Source organism: Hemitrygon akajei, chromosome 3 (assembly GCF_048418815.1).
Source record: "Hemitrygon akajei chromosome 3, sHemAka1.3, whole genome shotgun sequence".
Lineage (NCBI taxonomy): Eukaryota > Metazoa > Chordata > Chondrichthyes > Myliobatiformes > Dasyatidae > Hemitrygon > Hemitrygon akajei.
Genome location: NC_133126.1, coordinates 129925010 through 129945445, shown reverse-complemented (window position 1 = coordinate 129945445; position 20436 = coordinate 129925010). Strand labels below are relative to the sequence as shown.

At 38.8% G+C, this 20436-nt stretch overlaps 1 protein-coding gene across 2 annotated transcripts in view; it reads left to right on the top strand.

Annotated features, from left to right (window-relative positions):
* Positions 1–18956, top strand: part of epha4b (eph receptor A4b) — a 361017-nt gene extending 342061 nt beyond the window's left edge. For both annotated transcript variants that reach the window (XM_073040810.1, XM_073040809.1), the window contains 5 exons: positions 3449–3658; positions 5595–5744; positions 7154–7347; positions 7486–7641; positions 11686–18956. In XM_073040810.1, the coding sequence (XP_072896911.1) occupies positions 3449–3658; positions 5595–5744; positions 7154–7347; positions 7486–7641; positions 11686–11800 (825 nt within the window). In that variant the 3' untranslated portion in view covers positions 11801–18956. The remainder of the gene's footprint in view (positions 1–3448; positions 3659–5594; positions 5745–7153; positions 7348–7485; positions 7642–11685) is intronic.
* The last annotated feature ends 1480 nt before the right edge of the window (positions 18957–20436 follow it).

Sequence of the window (20436 nt, the reverse complement as noted above, 5' to 3'; positions counted from 1 at the left end):
TTTACTTTCTCAATAAGCCTTGTATGGGGTACCTTATCAAATGCCTTGCTAAAATCCATATACACTACATCTATGGCTCTACCTTCATCAATGTGTTTAGTCACATCCTCAAAAAAATTCAATCAGGCTCGTAAGGCATGACCTGCCTTTGACCATGCTGACTATTCCTAATCATTTTATGCCTCTCCAAATGTTCATAAATCCTGCCTCTCAGGATCTTCTCCATCAACTTACCAACCACTGAAGTAAGACTCACTGGCCTATAATTTCCTGGGATATCTCTACTCCCTTTCTTGAATAAGAGAACAAAATCCGCAACCCTCCAATCCTCCAGAACCTCTCCCATCCTCAGTGTTGATGCAAAGAACATGCCCCGGATGAGAGGGTCTTTAATGATGGATGCTGTCTTCTTGAGGCACCGTGGTTGTGAAGATGTCCTTGATGGTGGGGAAGGATGTCCATTTGGTGGAACTTGCTGAGTCTACAACCTTTTACAGCCTCTTGTGATCCTGTGCATTGGAGATTCCATACCAGGCAGGGATGCAGTCAGTCAGAATTCTCATCATCCTATATCAGTTGAAATTTGCAAAACTCTTTGGTGCCATATCAAATCTCCTCAAACTCCTGATGACATGGAGCCTTCTTTGTGATTGCATCAATGTGCTGGGCCCAGGATAGATCCTCTGAGACAATGATGCCCAGGACCTTGAAGCTGTTGTCCTTTCCACCACTGATTCCTCATTACAGAGTGCTGTGTATTCTCCCAGCTTCCCCAGTAACAATGAATTCCTTCGTCTTGCTGACATTGAATGTGAGTTTGTTGTTGCTACACCTTTCAAACAACCGATCTTTCTCACTCCTATACATCACCTCGTTGAGGAGGCTACAAGTTTTGTGGACTGAGCTGTGATTAGGTATGTGTCAGCTTGTCTGGACAACTCACTGAGTTCTATTTCCTACTCCTCATAAATGCCCCACAATTTAGTTCCCATTCAATTAAACTCAGTGGATTCACTAAGTATGTATTATTTCATTGTGTAACCTAAATAGGAAGTGAAATAAATGTATGTTGAAGTATTACCAGGGATAATAACCAATATTATGGAAAATTAGTGATGTCTCATGGGTGCTGGATTATCCAAGTTTTACTTTTATGGCACAGGTGGCAGGCTGCTGCTTTGCATGGAGTTACAGATTGGCATGTTCTTGGTGTTGGATAGACACGTAGAAAATGAGGTTGACTAATTTAAGTAAAGGACAGCATGCAATTTGAATAATGGAATTTGAGTCCTGCATTAATCTTAAATAACTCAAGATAATGTGCTTTTGAAATTTAATCAGTATAATTCACAACTGTTTCATATGCAAGGCTTAACATAACCAGCTGAGTAATGATTATAGATTTTGTAATTTATTCATGAATGAAAATTGATCAATAGCTCCTCAGTAATTCAATATTATCACTTGAAATTAGTGTATGTATTTTCATGCAGCTAGACCATAGTTCTACTTCATTTGTACTGAAGTCTTTTCCATAAACTTGACCTCTCACTTCACTGGTAATATCCAATAGCAAGATAAATAATGATATTGCTGTGAGACAAATTTCTGTCATGCAAAACTTGAACTAGACTCATTCAGTGCAGTGCAGATGATTGCAAGGTATGTTACTCAAGAGCAAATGCTTGTAGCTGTGCCTGGATCAAAGATCTTCACAGCTCCCTTCCCCTACAATGCCCTCCCTCCCCTCCCCCCAGTACCGCAAAGAGAGACCCACTTCAGTTCAGCATTGTTGGTAGGAGTTCCCAAAGATGCCAAAATTGATTTATTATTGCCAATTGTACTGAGGTACAGTAAAAAACCTTTTTTTTTGTGCCATCCATTACCACAGTGCAGTACTTGTCCTAGAGAAGTTTTGCATATTTTAAAATATTCATAGAAATGTGTTGTTTAAAAATGTTGACAATCACTAATTTGTCAATAAGCTGTGGAATTATTAGCTACTAAGCAGTAATTACTTTAAAGATTGCTTTATATTTGTCCCGCTTAGGTCAGATAGTAAGTTGCCTCACCCTATCTGCATTGAGTGCATTGGTATGCACCATTATAACTGCCTGGATTCTTGATTACCTGTGCAACCTATCCATCCCGGTAGTGACAGCTGACCTATAGTTTGGTCATTCTAATGGCATTCACGATAAAACACCCACTACTGAGAGGATACCATTCTGTACACCACATAGTTCAAATGGCAAAATCCATTTATTTTTCATTCTTTATGGATCTTTCTTTCACGGTTGGACTATGTGTAGTACACCTTTTTATGAAGATGAAATCCAGTCATAAAACTACATTAAGGCTACCAGCCCTTCCATGAGCAACCAAGTGCAGTTGGCAATTGCTTACAACATGACCACCATATCAACGTTTGTACTGCACATTCAAAGTAAGGAATATGCTCCTATTAGCTATATGAACCATGAAGACCCATAGGGGATACGGCTCGACCTTCAGTTACAGGCCTCATTCTGTAGAGGGGACAGAAGTGTGACATCAAAGAACTTTATGGGCTTTATCATGTATCAGTAGCCTTCCTGGAATTCAGAGAGTGTATATTGAGTACATCAGGTGTCCACATGAGTGGAGGCATAAGAGCTGCAGATGCTCAACTCTGGATTGACAAACAACCTGCTGAGAAACTCAGTGGGTCAAGCAGCATCTGTGGGAGGAATGGTCAACATTTCAAGTTGAAGCCCTTCCTCAATACTGGGAGTGGATCTTGCCTCTTCACCCTCAGTCCTGATATAAGGGTTTGACTCAAAATAATTTTGTCTCTCAAATTCTGCGTGACCTTCTGAGTTCCTCCAGCAGTAGCTTGCTGATCCAGATGGGTGAATGTAACGTCCAGAACACTTACATACAATTGGCAATTGAAATGTATTTTAAGACATCCACAAAGCTTTTAAAATACATTCCATCTACCAGTGCCTAACCAACTCCATATCCAGGATAAATATTGTTTCACTTCTTCAATTTCATTTCGCCCAGAATTGTTCTCTCTTCAAATTGAAACAATTCAAAGTTCAGGAATTCTACAGCAAATGAGTTTCTTTGTCCCTAATCAGTTTTCAAGTGTGTTATTGAAGAAACTTTTTTTAACCCAAGAGTATCATTTTATGATTTTGAGGGATTCTCTTCTATTCAAGTTCATATACTGCTGCATATGGTGCATTATGTGATTCTCTCAGGATGTAATAGAGCATGTTTCCAAAGTTAGCCTTGAGCCAAGCTGAGCGACCCAGTGAGGTTCTTAAGACTAGACTTTTAAGAAACATACTGTGTTTGTATTTGTCTCTCTTCATCTTTGTAGGTAGTTTTATTCCTTCTAATAGGTTGGTACCTGATACAAAGATGACATTTTTGATTAAATGTTTTATATTACATGCAGAAGCATGATGGACAATTCACAGTCATTCAGCTGGTCGGAATGCTCAGAGGAATTGCCTCCGGGATGAAATATCTTTCAGATATGAATTACATTCATCGGGACCTTGCAGCAAGAAACATTCTAGTCAACAGCAATTTTGTCTGCAAGGTTTCAGATTTTGGGTTGTCACGCGTGCTAGAGGATGACCCAGAGGCAGCCTATACAACTAGGGTAAGTGGATGGATTGAGCTACAATTTCTAGCGCTTGGGGGTGAGGCCTGATTTAAGTTATTGCATCCTGTCAGTGTACCTCAGTTTACACACTCACAATGTCAGAAGATGGTGTTCAAACCCAAGATCAAAATTCAGATGATATAATTCTCCACTAACAGAGCAGGACAACAGAACAGGGAAGGTCTATAAAGTAAATCCAAGCCACCTATTGATAGTAGATAGTCCATAATAGATGCACCTTCCTTCCTTTCTCTTTCAGAGTCATTGGCTTATCATTAGTTCAGGGCCATCATTTTGGTTTGACCTAGGAGTCACAAAAAACTCTCTGCTTAGTTTTAGCAATCTAATAGAAAGACACAAGAGAATTGTGGTCAACCTGGAGTAGAGAAGCAAGTGCTTCCAATTAATTACATTCAGTTTTATAAATGACTGATTTTATGGAACCATGGTTGCTTACACAGATCAGTAAACCTGTGAAACAGAATCAGAGAAACAGTATCAAACAAAAAGAAAAATTCTACCCATCAACCTTGTATAAAAGTATGTTACTGTTTAAGTCCATAACCTGTCATTCCATATCCTCCCCACCCCTCACCTTGTAAATTAATTCATTTTATGTCCAGGTGTCTGTCAGATGTTACCTTTGAATCTGCTTCCACTTTTTCCTGGCACCATATTGGAAATGTACTCTTAAAGTTAGACCCCAGCCATTGTAGTGTAAAAACAGAATGCAATTTTTCAAACAAAATATTAATAGAAGTACCTGATGCACCATCAATAACTCTCTCTGAGACGTGAGGCGAGATATCGGCTTTTATTGACTGGAAGAAAGAACAAGCAGCAATTGACCACCATGCTACATCCTGGAGACTGAGGGCCGGGCTCAGGCCCCAATCGCCTTTATACCGGGGTCAGTGGGAGGAGCCACAGGAGCAGTCAGCAGGGGGGGCGTGTCCAGACAGGTATATGTAGTTCACCACAGTATGGTATCAAAAAGGCAGGGATAAAGGAGGCCCTTGAAAGTTCCTTCAAAGTATAAACTTATTATGCTGACCATAGCTGATAAGATCTTATAGTGTTAATTTAATTAAATCAATAAGCATGAGAGTGTAAATTGACTAATTCTGTTACAAATTAGTCAACAAATGTGAATCAGAGTCGTAGAGCATGGGCATAGGTCCTTCAGCCCAACATTCGTGTCAGACAAATTATCACAGAAGCTCATCTCCTTTTGTCCATATTTCTGAACCTTTCTAGGCTATGTACCTCTCCAACTACCTTTTAAGAGCTATTGTTTTACTTGCTTCAACCATTTCCTCTGGTAGCTCATCCTTAATATAGATTATATATATCACTTTCTGTGTAAAAAAAAATGTCCCTCATGTTCCCATTAAATCAAATCATAGCAACCATGGGGAAAAAGACTAAGCGTGCTCATCTTATCTCTACTCCTCATGATTTTATACTCTTCTGTTAGAATACCTTTCAGTCGTTATTTATTTATTTGTTTGATTGTTTATTTACTTATTGAGATACAGCACCGGCTAGGCCCTTCCAGTCGCATCAACCAGCAACCCTTCGATTTTAATCACGTAACAATTTTCAATGACCAATTAACCTACCAAGTGGTATGTGTTTGGACAGTGGGAAGAAACCAAAGCACCTGGAGGAAGCCCACGTTGGGGGTGAATGTGCAATCTGCTTACAGGCAGTGGTGGGAATTGAACCTGGGTCACTGGTACTGTAAAGCGTTGTCCTAACCACTATGCTACTGTGCCGCCCCATGCCCCAAGCAATATTGTCCTAGCCTATCCACTCGATCCTTATAACTCAGGACAAGATTTGCTCAATGGAGATGTTACAAACTATATATTTATGCATGATTTAAATCAAATATCTGCATCTCAAGCATTTTGCCTGCATACATTTTCAGGGAGGAAAGATCCCCATCCGATGGACAGCCCCAGAGGCTATTGCCTACCGCAAATTCACTTCTGCCAGTGATGTGTGGAGTTATGGGATTGTTATGTGGGAAGTGATGTCATATGGAGAAAGGCCTTACTGGGAAATGTCCAATCAGGATGTAAGTAGCAAAATAACATGCTTGGCTATGGATTTTTTAAAGATGTATTATGGTTTTTTAAAATGTACTATCACTTATCCTTGTGATATTCTACATTACATTACAACAAGAGTCACCAATACATATTTCTACACTGCCAGTTTGCTCCCTTCCCTTTAATGATTTGTTCTCAATAGAACTGTTCATTCTCGTAGTATATCAACTTTGTGTCCATTTTTGATGACCTTCATTTTAATGTCACTAAGTTGCAAATTTTCAATGACTTTTCTCGCCCCATTGACTGAAAGAATGAATGTATTACCTTTCCATATTCATAATAAACTAAATGTTGCTCATGAGGTGGAACGAGGCACCTCAGCCTGAGTAGTAGCTAATTTGTTATAAAGGACAGGCTAAGATAATAATATTTAGGTTCACCAAGGTAGCAGATGATTCAAAAGCAAAGTTTCAAAAGAGAAAATATTAAATCCTGCCAAGTTCCTAATACAAATTTGCCACAGTTCAGTGGTTGTGTTATGTAGCTCAGTAGGCAGAAAGGAACATGTGAAAGTGGGTGACAATTATGCCAAAATAAATATTTTGAGATTAAAAATTATATTTATTGAAAAAAGAATTTAGATAGCTAATTGCTAAGTTAAAATAAAATACTATAATCCATCCCCAGGGGACTAATCAGACTGATTTCTGGAAGGACTGGTTGAAGCCTGTATATTGTATTTTTGAATGGTCATCTTGGTCCTTCAATGAGGTCAGAAACTCTTCAGCAACGTTGACCTCTAATGAGCCAACAGGTCTCTTCATCAAGATCAAAATATTTTGTATATATTTGAAAGTTTGGTGACTGCCATTATTGACAGCAGCTTCTTATAGCCAAATCTATTTTAACAAGTTTTTATTCGTAACACTTTTTTTCCTTAGGCTGAGCCAAATCTTTCCAAAAGAGAAGTTTCTAAAATTGCTTAAACAACTATTTCTTATTACTGATAAAATTATAAGGGCATATTATTCAAAATGCCAGTGGCTCATTTGAATACTTACTCCAAAGAGATTATTATTAGCAGTTGCTACTTAAGAATCAGTTCTCACCTGTATCTTCTGATCAAGATGCTATCAAAGAATTGCATAACCTGCTGCATCTATTAAATTTGTCTCTATGCACATGTCAATAGTTAGCCCATTCTTCCAGAACACTGACTAAAATTGTCAGAAGTATTTTCTTATTAATTTTTATATTGTTAATATTTTTACAATAGTTTGGCAATGCTGTGCTTCATTTCAGTTCTAACATACTTTATTTTATTAAACACAAATGTGTGAAAAGTGCTTTAGTTCCTTGGGATTTGTATCTTGCAAGAACTAGTAAATGTATTAAGTGAAAGACGTGATAAAAACTTTTGCATCCACCACAGGTGATAAAAGCAATAGATGAAGGATATCGCTTGCCTGCACCAATGGATTGTCCTGCTGTGCTTCACCAGTTGATGTTGGATTGCTGGCAAAAAGCACGTGGAGACAGACCGAAATTTGGCCAGATCGTGAACATTCTTGACAAGCTGATACGAAATCCTACTTGCCTAAAAACATTAGCTAATGATGCAGCTTGGTAAGACTAATCACTAATAATATTGAAATACAAGTCTAACTTTTCAAAGATCAAAAGGACAAAGATGATTGAAAGAAATTAGTTTGAGATATAAAGAAGTGCTTCAACTTCTGTCAATTTTCTTTTGTGTAATCACAGGTCAGGCAGTATGTTACAAGATCCATGTACTCCAGACACTTCCACCATCACTACAGTAGATGAATGGCTTGATGGCATCAAAATGGGCCAATACAAAGAGAATTTTTCATCAGCTGGTTATGCCACATTGGATACTGTTGTATACATAAACAGCAGGTATTGTAAACAGTGATGCTGAAACAATGGATTCCTTGTTTTAAGATCTTGAGTCTGTCATTTAAGTGTTACTAAAAATATGACTCCGCCTTTACATTTAACTAGTTTGTAACCACTATGAATCTTTGATCTTATAACCCATTAACTAAGCTAGTCAAACTCAAGGTCAGATAATATCTGTAAATAATTTGAATTATAGAATTGTTATAATATAAAAGTAAGTTAGTACAGAAGACCATTTGGCCTATCTCTGCTAGCTCCTAGTAAAACAGTTCACCCGTCTCTTACCCCAGAAACTTCTGCAAAACATTTTCTCTCAATTGCCCATCCAGTGTCCTTTTGAAGACTGATTGATTCAGTTCCCAACAGGCAGTAAACTTTAAATCCTGACAGACTATTCAAAAGTTGTTTTTCTTTGTCCAATTACCTCTTTGTATCTCTTGCCCAAAATGTTAAATCGGTTTATCTTAGTCCTAGATCCATTTGATAATGGGAAAATGTCCTTTTGTTTGCCCTTGACAAGGCAGTACACCTCCATCAAGTCTCCCCTCAACCTACTTTTTCTCCAAGGAGAACAATACCAGCTTCTACAACCAAACATTTTAGTTCTAATCCTTCTGCCCTGGAGCCATTCTAATAAATCCATCTTGTAACCTTTCTGGCCTCTTCAAATCATTCTTAAAGCACCATGACTAGAATTGTTTAACCAGATAGACTGGGAGACCAAACCTCAAAACTGACATTTATTTAACCATTTTGTGATTCATTTCTCAAATTGTGCTGTGGGTTAATGCTCTACTTTGGAAAATGGGAAGCTTGTATACAAAATTTTGTTTTTCATTTAATATTTCATCCCTACAATCGCCAAGATTCTTTTCCATAGTGAATACTGAAACAAAGTATTCATTATGTATCTCTGCTATCTCCTCCGGTTCCATACACACTTTTCCACTTTCACACTTGATTGGTCATATACTCTCACGTCTTATCCTGTTGCACTTCACATACTTGTAGAATGCCTTGGGGATTTCGTTACTTCTGGTTATCAAGGCCTTCTCATGGCCCCTTCTGGCTCTCCTAATTTCATTGTTAAGCTCCTTCCTGCTAGCCTTATAATCTTCTAGATCTCTATCGTTGCCTAGTTTTTTGAACCTTTCATAAGCTCTTCCTTTCTTCTTGACTGGGCAAGTTAACTCTGTGGTTAAGAAGGCAAATGGTGTATTGGCCTTCATCAACCATGGGATTGAGTTTAAGAGCCGTGAGGTAATGTTGCTGCTATATAAGATCCTGGTCAGACCCCATTTGCCTTCTTAACCACAGAGTCAACCTGCATAACAGCTTTGAGTGCCCTATGGACCCGGACCCCAAGATCCTTCTGATCCTCCACACTGCCATGAGTCTTAACATGATTAATATATTCTGCCATCCTGTTTGACCTACCAAAATGAACCACCTCACACTTATCTGGGTTGAACTCCATCTGCCACTTCTCAGCCCAGTTTTGCATCCTGTTGATGTTCCGCTGTAACCTCTGACAGCCCTCCACACTATCCACAACACCTCCAACCTTTGTGTCATCAGCAAATTTACTAACCCATCCCTCCACTTCCGCATCCAAATCATTTATAAAAATCACAAAGAGAAGGGGTCCCGGAACAGATCCCTGAGACACACCACTGGTCTCTGACCTCCATGCAGAATATGATCCATCTACAACCACTCTTTGCCTTCTGTGGGCAAGTAAATTCTGGATCAACAAGTTAAGGTCCCCTTGCATCCCATGCCTTCTTACTTTCTCAGTAAGCCTTGTAGGCTTATTATGTCAGGAAACCTTCCTGAACACACCTAACAACTCCATCCCATCTAAAACCCTTGCTCTAAGGAGATGCCAATCAATATTTGGGAAATTAAAATCTCCCATCACGACAACCCTGTTATTATTACATCTTTCCAGAATCTATCTGCCTATTTGCTCCTCTATGTCCCTGTTACTATTGGGTGGTCTATAAAAAACACCCAGAAGAGTTATTGACCCCTTCCTGTTTCTAACTTCCACCCACAAAGATTCTGTAGGCAATCCCTGCATGACTTCCTCCTTTTCTGCAGCCGCGACACTCTCGCTGATCAGCAGTGCCACGCTCCCACCTCTTTTGCCTCCCTCCCTGTCCTTTCAGAAACATCTAAAACCCAGCACTTGAAGTAACCATTCCTGTCCCTGAAACATCCAAGTCTCTGTAATGGCCACAACATCATAGTTCCAAGTACTGATCCACGCTCTAAGCTCATCCACTTTGTTCATGCTTCTTGCATTAAAATACACACATCTCAAACCATCAGTCTGAGCGCATCCCTTCTCTTGTCACCTGCCTATCCTCCCCCTCGCACTGTCTCCAAGCTCTCTCTATTTGTGAACCAACAGCCCCTTCCTCCACCTCTTCAGCTCGGTCCCCACCCCCCACCAATTCTAGTTTAAATTCTTCCCAATAGCCTTAGCAAACCTCCCTGTCAGGATATTGGTTCAAGTACAACCTGTCCCTTTTGTACAGATCACGCCTGCCCCAAAAGAGGTCCCAATGATCCTGAAATTTGAATCCCTGCCCCCTGCTCCAATCCCTCAGCCACGCATTTATCCTCCACTTCACTCTATTCCTATATTCACTGTTGTGCAGCACAGGCAGTAATGCCGAGATGACCTCCTTTGAGGTCCTGCTTCTCAACTTTTTTCCTAACTCCCTGTAGTCTGTTTTCAGGACCTCCTCCCTTTTCTTACCTATGTCTTTGATACCAATATGTACCACAACATCTGGCTGTTCAACTTCTCACTTTAGGATATCGTGGACGCAGTCAGAAACATCCCGGACCCTGGCACCTAGGAGGCAAGCTACCATCCACGTTTCTTTCCTGCATCCACAGAATCGCCTGTCTGACCCCCTAACTATACTATTACTGCTGCCTTCTTCCTTTCCCTACCCTTCCAAGATAATGGTGCTAGTTTCACAAGAAATATTCTATGGATGAACTCTTGCTATTTTTTATGCTGGACTATAGTTTGATGATAGATTTATTTTGAGTTGATGCGTAATTTTGTAACATTCGTAACAAAACTCTAAACTTGGTCACAAAACCACATACAAGAGAAGTGTTGTCACTAAATTTTTTACGTTATCAAAATGTTGTGTGGTTTTAGCATGCAGTTTTGGAATGCCTACCTGGTATTTCCCTATCCTTTTCTTCATTGTCAGTGGGAGATTGGGGGTTTCTCTCTGATATTCTACCCACTATCATTAATTGGTCATTCTCTAGATTGAAAGCAGGATTAGGTCGTCCTGACACATAGTTTTGCTTCTCTAAAGAACTTGCTGTACAATTCATCATGGCATACCTGCCCCTCAACCTTCAAATATTGAATATTCCATTCTGCTTCCTAACTGCATAATGCTTATCACTTACTATTTGTTTCCCTGTGGCGTTCATTATCAATTCCTCCTTTACCTAGCAGTTCATGGTTTTGAAAATATCATTAAACTTAACTGTTGCTATAGCATTTCCGCATTGCCTTGGTTAATGTACTTTGGTTCCATTCTGGTTTCCCTCCTAATTGGGTTTGAATTCTATCCTGACTTTGTAACTATTTCGAATATAGATTTGGTGCAGACAATTCCCCTCAGTACTAGCTTTGCCAAATCCCATCTTTTAGTCAGATGTTACATATTTCATGCATCGTAGTTTCGTCCCTCCCCTTCAAAAGTCTCTGCAAGCCTGAGATTTTCAACTTATTTTTTGGTTATTAGTATGATCTACAATAAAAATTCATTTAAAATACAATTAGTACAGTGAAATGCATGATTTTCTAATATTTTCATTACCAATCTTGGCTTTTTCATGATTAAAATCTTGCTTTCATTCTAAATTCACAGCTATTTATATAGTTTGGTGCCCAACCTAGAGAGATAAGAGTACCTGTGGAATAAATATACAAAATATTGAATCAAGCTGGTTGTTTTAATTTGTTGGTCTGATTGACTTCTCTCTGTCTCTTTTTAGTGACCTCTGCAGAATTGGAGTGACATTAGTTGGGCACCAGAAGCGGATCCTCTGGAGCATTCAGAACCTTTACACCATGGCCAACCAGATACATGGAACGCACATTCAAGTATAACAAAATCGCCACAGCAAAGCAGAGTGGTTGGACTCTTGGAGAAAATGAAAGCTACTGAATGTCCTGCTTTCTTCCTCTAAATGACTGCTCTTTTATCACTAATGCAGACAAATCAGCCTTCCTTCAAAACCCACACCCAGCATTTATACAGCATGCCCAGCAGCAAGATAATTATCAGCACATCTCATTCAAACTTTGCAATGAGAAAGAAAAAGGTGTGCTGAAGAGTCATTGTATGATTCATTGCAGGGAAAAGGGTAGCTTTTTAAACGTCGACTTTGTGCTCTACAGACGATACTTTACAATAGCCATCTCATTTCTTATAGTTTTATTTTTTATCTAAATCTCAGTGATAATTGTAAAAAAAAAGCTCATTACTGGTACAAAGCAGTTAAACTAGTCCAGCAGCTGCTGATATAATAAATGAATATTCCATTGATGTGCTATCCCATGCACAGAGTTTGGAGTAAGATTTAGTTCCAGGTTTGAAACTAGCTTAAATGAATGACTGCTGGGTGACTAAATACATGGAATATATAGAATCAGTTGCTTGTGCTCAAGTAGATCAAAACTTGGCCATATTTAGGGTTTTTATTCTAAATTAGAAGTCACACTGAAAGCAAGTACAGAGTTAAATGGTTAGGAAAGCCAAGGTCAAATTAACTGAAAATTATTGCTTAGGCAATTCTAAGCATGGATCTTCAAGGCTTATTTAATATTTGATGGGGTATGCCCAAGTCTTATGAATTCAACAATGTTAATTTACTGAGCCAAGTATAGGTGATTAAATCCTTAACCACTAATTATTAAAGAGGAACACCTGTCATATATTATACACAATAAGCCCACAATGGAATTCAAATTAAGATCTGAACTCAAATTACAAAATGGAGATTGGATGCTAGGTTCAACATATTGAAGGTGAGCCCTACTGATGTGAGCTATATTGGTAGAAAGTGAATGGCTGATAAGTGAGAGCCATGAAATTATACAGACAAGGGACCGAATCTGGGATGCACAACTGTTGAAGAAGCTAAAAGAATAGTTAAGTAATTGCAGATTTCAATTTTGATTGTGTGTTACAAAAAGAAAGGATTTCTCTCAAAAAAAAACAAAGCTTATTTTGCTGTCAAATTAAGAGGCAATAATAATACAGATCTGTTGATTGGAACACTAGACATTCAAATTGTTTATCATTGATGCTATCATTATTATGTACCATGTATGAAATATCTTAAATCCACTGTATCAAGCATAACTTTCTGCATTTATTAATTTCTCAGACATGGACAGTATTTATTGTACAGCCCTACCTGCCCCTGATGAGAGTGTGATCAATTACCGTCTGTGACTGATTTAATCCTTCTGATGATGGAATTCTGCTGTTCAGCAGGGTTCCAGGATTAAAGGCCCAGCAACAAAGAAGGATAGTTCTGAATCAGGATGTTGTACACTTGGAAGGGGAACCTGTAGATGTGGTGTTCCCATGCAGCTGAAGCACTTGTTCTTGGTAGTGAAGGATATGGGTAGGTGGAGTGTCCTGGGTAACTGCAATCACATTTTGTGGATGATGCACACAGTGGCTAAATTGTGGAACTACATGCTGTATAATGCACATTTAAATAGTCCATGTTTTGCTATACCATTGTGTTATTTTTTTTTTCTTTCCAGTTACTACGTTCAGAGTTAGAGTTCAGCAAGTACATAAGGAGGAGAGGTGTACGCAATGCAGATTAGTGCCCTGTCAATCTCAACCCTACGTTCCCTTTAATATGCACATATGAGGGGTGATTGATAAGTTTGTGGCCTAAGGTAGAAGGAGTAAATTTTAGAAAGCCTAGCACATTTATTTTTCAACATAGTCCCCTCCTGCATGTACACACTTAGTCCAGCGGTCGTGGAGCATACGGATCCCTTCTTTGTAGAAGTGGTCCGCAGCAGGGATGATTGGTAAGTTTGTGGCCTAATGTAGAAGGAGATGAGTTATACAGCTCTCGATACATGCACATGCAGGTCAACTCTTTGAGTGAAAATGCAGAAAGTTTGAATTTAATAACTCATCTCCTTCTACCTTAGGTCATGAACTTATCAATCACCCCTCGTAGGCACATGAGCAAATCAAAGGAAATGTCAGCAGGAATAAATACCAAGGAGAAGAAAGATTGAAATCAGTCACACTGAAATCATTTTTAGCTATCATTTCATCTGAAATACAAAACTACAACCATTTATTTTTCAGTCCCGATGAAGGGTCTCGGCCCGAAATGCCAACTGTTCATTTATTTCCAATGATGCTGCCTGAGCTGCTGAATTCCTCCAGCATTTGTTGAGTTTTGCTATCTGTTTTTAATATCATTAGCTCTCATTCTACTACACACTAAGATAGGGACAGGGCAGCAATAAACCTTATCTTTCTTTGGGTCTCATTGCTGCTCAGAATTGCCATTATGCAGGTTTCTGAGGATTGAGATATTTTTTCCTTCCCCTCTCAGCTGACATGAATACAAGATTACCTGAGTATTGGAGGGTAGCTAATGTTATCCAACTTTTTAAGAAAGGAGGGAGAGAGAAAACAGGGAATTATAGACCAGTTAGCCTGACATCAGTGGTGGGGAAGATGCTGGAGTCAATTATAAAAGATGAAATAGCAGCATATTTGAATAGCAGTAACAGGATCGGTCCAAGTCAGCATGGATCTATGAAGGGGAAATCATGCTTGACTAATCTTCTGGAATTTTTTGAGGATGTAACTATGAAAATGGGCAAGGGAGAGCCAGTGGATGTAGTATACCTGGAATTTCAGAAAGCCTTTGATAAGGTTCCACATAGGAGATTAGTGGGCAAAATTAGAGCACATGGTATTGGGGGTAGGGTACTGACATGAATAGAAAATTGGCTGGCAGACAGGAAACAAAGAGTAGGGATTAACGGGTCCTTTTCAGAATGGCAGGCAGTAAGTAGTGGGGTTCCGCAAGTCTCGATGCTGGGACCACAGCTATTTACAATATACATTAATGATTTGGATGTAGGGATTAAAAGTAACATTAGCAAATTTGCAGATGACACAAAGCTTGGTGGCAGTGTGAAATATGAGGAGGATGTTAGAAGAATGCAGGGTGACTTGAACAGGTTGGGTGAGTGGGCAGATGCATGGCAGATGCAGTTTAATGTGGATAGATGTGAGGTTATCCACTTTGGTGGCAAGAACAGGAAGGCAGATTACTATCTGAATGGTGTCAAGTTACGAAAAGGGGAAGTCCAATGAGATCTAGGTGTTCTTGTACATCAGTCACTGAAAGTAAGCATGCAGGTACAGCAGGCAGTGAAGAAAGCTAATGGCATGTTGGCCTTCATAACAAGGGGAGTTGAGTATAGGAGCAAAGAGGTCCTTCTGCAGTTGTACAGGGCCCTGGTGAGGCCACACCTGGAGTATTGTGTTCAGTTTTGGTCTCCAAATTTGAGGACGACATTCTTGCTATTGAGGGAGTGCAGCGTAGATTCACGAGGTTAATTCCCAGAATGGCGGGACTGTCATATGTTGAAAGATTGGAGCAACTGGGCTTGTATACACTGGAATTTAGAAGGATGAGAGGGGATCTGGTTGAAACATACAAGATTATTAAGGGATTGGACACACTAGAGACAGGAAACATGTTCCCGGTGTTGGAGGAGTCCAGAACCAGAGGCCACAGTTTAAGAATAAGGGGTAGGCCATTTAGAACAGAGTTGAAGAAAAACTTTTTCACCCAGAGAGTTGTGGATCTATGGAATGCTCTGCCTCAGAAGGCAGTGGAGGCCAATTCTCTGGATGCTTTCAAGAAAAAGTTAGATAGAGCTTTTAAAGATAGCGGAGTCAAGAGATATGGGGAGAGGGCAGGAACAGGGTACTGATTGTGGATGATCAGCCATGATCACAGTGAATGGCGGTGCTGGCTCAAAGGGCTGAATGGCCTACTCCTGCACCTACTGTCTATTGTCAGATTTCTTTCTGTACCTACTATAATCTGAAAAGGAGAAGTATAAGAAAGGGGAATTAAGAAGGGAATCATTGGAGAGTTAAGAAGGAATCTGGAACTGTTGAACATGAAGGATTGTCCTGTAGAAGGCTATTTTGTCCAATTTGTGACCATTAAGAACATTTTTTTATATCTTTCCTGCCCCTAACATAGTCAACTGTACTTGCTACAATCTTCTAAGGCTCATACACATAGATTCCAAACAAAACTCCATCAACAAATATTATTAAGTTGATGCTAGGACCTAGAGTATATTAACTGAGCCAATTATATTTTTCACTTCAGTATAATTTAAGTTAAATGTTACCAACACTTTTTTAAACAAGCAGTCACAAATCAAAGTTTGAAGTTAAAAAAACCTGCAGATGTTGGGAATCACACTATAATGGAAAATACTGGAAGAGTTTAGTAAGTCAGCCAGCATCTGTGGGTAGAGAAACAGTCAATGCTTCAGATCTGTGACCATTCATCAGAACCCACAAAGGTGACAGACCAGAAATATTGGCTCTTTCTCTCTCCAGAAATGCTGCCTGGCTTGCTAAGTTTTCTCATATTTTCTGATTTTGTTACAAATAAAAAGTTGAATGATTATTTTCTGATCATTTGTTAATCTTTATAGAGCAGGGATTCCCAATCTTTTTTTATGCCATGGATGCCTACCATCAAACTAGGTGTCCATGGACCCATGGTTGAGAACCCCTGCTATAGATTCATTTTGATGGATTATGGTCAGAAAGGACAAAGATTCTTCTGTGAATCTTTGTTCAAAATAAGATGTACTTCTGACTGTTAGCAATGGAGACTACACCCAAAGCCTACAGGCAATAGTTCCCCATGTAAACATTATGAAGTTAGGTGGTATAAATTGCCTTAATGACATCTTTTCCAAAAGATGTATTGAATTGGTATTTTGAAGCTCAGCTGTTTCTTATGTAAAATCCACAAAGTCGAGCTCATAGCTCGGAATCAAAATTGCATATGTTTGGGGAAGGGAGCTAAACAGTGGGTTTAGAAACTTTTTTTACTGAAAATATTTGTGGACTGTCAGTGGGAAAGATTCTGGTGATTCTGGAGCAAAATAGGAATTGTTGAAAGACATCTTTTGAATTACTTTGAATATTACAAGGTGGGCACTCTTTGTATTAAGCACCAGTTAGAAATGTGGCTGCATTGAGTATCATCCATCCCACAAATGTTAATTGTACCAATGAAGTGATGAAAATTGTGCAAGTAGTTATGTCTGTTTAAGGCCACCAACTGCTTAGAGTGTTACAAGGCCATGAGTCCTAAATTTACAGCAGGAACCTATTGGAATGCTTGTATAATTACAATTTTTTCAGCAGTTCTAAAACTAAGATGTCACAATATCATGTTATATCCACACCTCTTACCCAAGTGTGACTTTGAGTTGCTACATACCCACATTACTGCATTAGAATGAAGCTGAAACAGATTTAAGTCAAGTTGGTCAATCTGTGTAATGTACACAATCAACAAAGAAATAAACAGTAAGGATAAATGGGTGGGGAGATCTGAAAAGGATAGGACAAGACTGAGAAATGTAGCAAATAAGGAGAAAATGAGATGGTTGAATTTAATAAGAGATGTTGATTGCCCCATGTTCAACTGACTTTTACAAATTCAATATTTTAGTTCATTTGAAGACAAAGTGAATAGTAATAGATTCTTCAAGGTAATTTTACTTCTTTCAGGTTTCAAACATTTACCTGTCAATTTACTCTCTCTAGGAAGAACAGACGAGTTTTTAAAATACAGAGCTCCGCCATTTTGTATCTGCATCATGGCAATAGCAGAACAGGAAACAAATATTGTACCATATTGTATAAAATGTACAGCGTAACTGACTTAAGTATAGAATGTTTATAATTGTGAATTTTTAAAATTACTAAAAGCTGGACCAGTTCCATCAGTATGTGTAGAATAACTGAACAAAATGGCTTCCATTTGGAAAAGTCTGCATATTTGAGAAGAAAGTAACATTTGTGATAAACGAAGGGTAACAACTCTCCTTTGTGATACATTTTTATTGAAGGCACTTAGGACTGTGCTAATCAAACAATTGTATTTGGAGGCTGAACACAACTGGGTAACATGACATTGAATCAGTTGTATTGAGTATAATCCAGAGGTGTTCTCAAGTTCACTTACTACCTGAAATTATACATTAAAGACTGCTTCATGACTTCATGCTCAGTCCTGAAGAAGGGTCTCGGCCCAAAATGTTGACTGTTTATTCATTTCCATAGATGCTGGCTTGACCTGCTGAGTTCCTTCATCTGTGTGTGTTGCTTCATGACTTATAAGTATTTTAGAATGTTTGGTCACGTAGGACACCAGACAAGTCCTGCAAAAATAAAACAAATACAAATGTGCATAGGATAACAGTGGTACTAAAATTATTTTCTATTCCTGTCCTCATCCCCGATATTTAGCAAGTTATTGCAATATGAAAATTAGATAAATTGAGCTAGGAAGCAACACAAGTAAAGCGATGGTCACTAAGGGGTATGGGAAGATTATCTGGAATTCTCACTCTGGACACTAGTTTTACTGTAGCACCTTGCAAGGTCAGTTCTCCTGGCATTATTTCTGAAGGCCACACATGTCATGGAACTGAAGGTTAGCAAGTATTCATGAATTTGCCTAGAGTTATTAAGGGGTTTTTCTCATAAGAAATAGATGCAATTGGCATTTCAACCTTTTGCCTCCACCCATGTCAGTTTAGTAATGAATTTTTGTAATCGAGCAACTTCCTAATAAAGTGTTGGAACATTCTGAGCAATGAGAGCATTTACTTTGAAACCATTTGATGACTGTCTCGATGCTTTTTATTGTTACCTGTTGTTCTTGTCGTCAGCCCAGTCTGTTGGCACAGCTCTAAAGACTGATGAACCTGGTCTCAGATGAGTGTGTGAGATACGAAACTGTGGCCTTTTTGCAATGTATGTATTAATTTATGCTTCTTAATTTGTGAATTTTATTCTCAGTTTGCTGTATCTAGTGGCCATTGTTCCTCCATATTGCTCCAAGGAGCTTGCTGGTGATGCATCAGCTTGGTTTTCATTTTTATGTCGCTGTAATAAATATGCAAATATTTTTGATTTTTTTTCCACCTACAAGACTTCTGTCTCCAACTTATTCTACTCGGTGTTGACTGACGGAACAAGTTTCTGCAATCAAGTCATCTTCTTTTTCCTAATAGCATTTAGGATTCCCACTTGCAGGACGCACATTTAGTAGAAAGATGTTTCCTTTGATCCGTACACTTCAATTGCAAGGAATCTCTTTCACCCAACCTGGTCACATCTTTGACATTACTATTTGAATTATCTTGCCCAAAATGGGAGCCCTTCAGCCTATCGAGTTTACACCAACTATCAACCACGTATTTACATAAATTCTGCATTAATCCTTCTTTTAAATTCTTTTCTCATTCTCATCATCCTCCCTCACCTCATTTTCTATCCCAATCACCTACAGATGAGTGAACAAATGACCTACTAATCTGCATGTCTTTGTGATGTGGGAGGTAACTGGAGCATCTAGAGGAATTAACACATGCAAACTCCACAAAGCAGCTGCTGAATTCGCTGTTCCACTATGCTGTTTCTAATTCAGCACATCAATACTGCATGAACAAGATGCCAAAGTGTTGCATGTCACTATTATCAAAGACCCCTGAGAATCCAGAGTTATTTCCAGGGAGCCAGCGTTCTTCTGAATAACATAAGGAGCTCAGACATTTACCGAATTACAAATGTGAGACTGAATTCAAACATTACATAACTTTTGAGAACTTACAGTTATGGAAAGCAGATTCATATGTTAAAAACCTGGAGAAAAATATACATTCTTCACTCAGAATTATGTTAGAAGAATCATATTGATTTTGTTAAGGTAACATCAAGCAATTCATGCCAACCAGCAAGAAAATTTGTTTGAACATCTTCTGCCAGTTTCTCCAGTAATCATGCAGGCAAGAGCTTATGGAGAAAATTTCCTGCGGATCCTATTTATCTGGACCTAAACACAACAGTTAGTAAAGCAAACACAAATATAACTTCAGTTGTGGTTACCCATCAGTAGTCCATCTTGACAGACCAAAAGCAATGGTAAGGTGACTAAAAGCACAGGGAAATCTGAAACTTAGCTGACAGAGAGCAGTGAGGAATAAGTAAAGGTTTATGTTTTAATTTAAAAGTTCTATTTCCTCTCTTTTTATCCTTTTTGATGTACCCTGATTTAGAATTTGAGCAAGTTATGAAATGTTGGAAGTGATGAAATATAACAGAAACAAATAAATACAACTAATTAAGTAAAACTAACAATGTAGTTTGCAACATGGGAGTATCCAATTGTGACTAGTGACCACATCTGCAGCAAGCATTGACTGCTTCAGAAATACCAACTCTGGGTTGATGAGCTGCAGCGCAAACACCAGCACGACTAGGGGGAGAATTACCTGGACACAGTATTCCAGGAGGCAGTTACATCCATTAGATTAACAATTCGGAATTGGCAGATGGTTAGGAACAAGGCAATGTGACAACAGTAGAGGAGTATCTGGAGGCTAGTTCAAGAGAAGCTTAGTTCCTAACC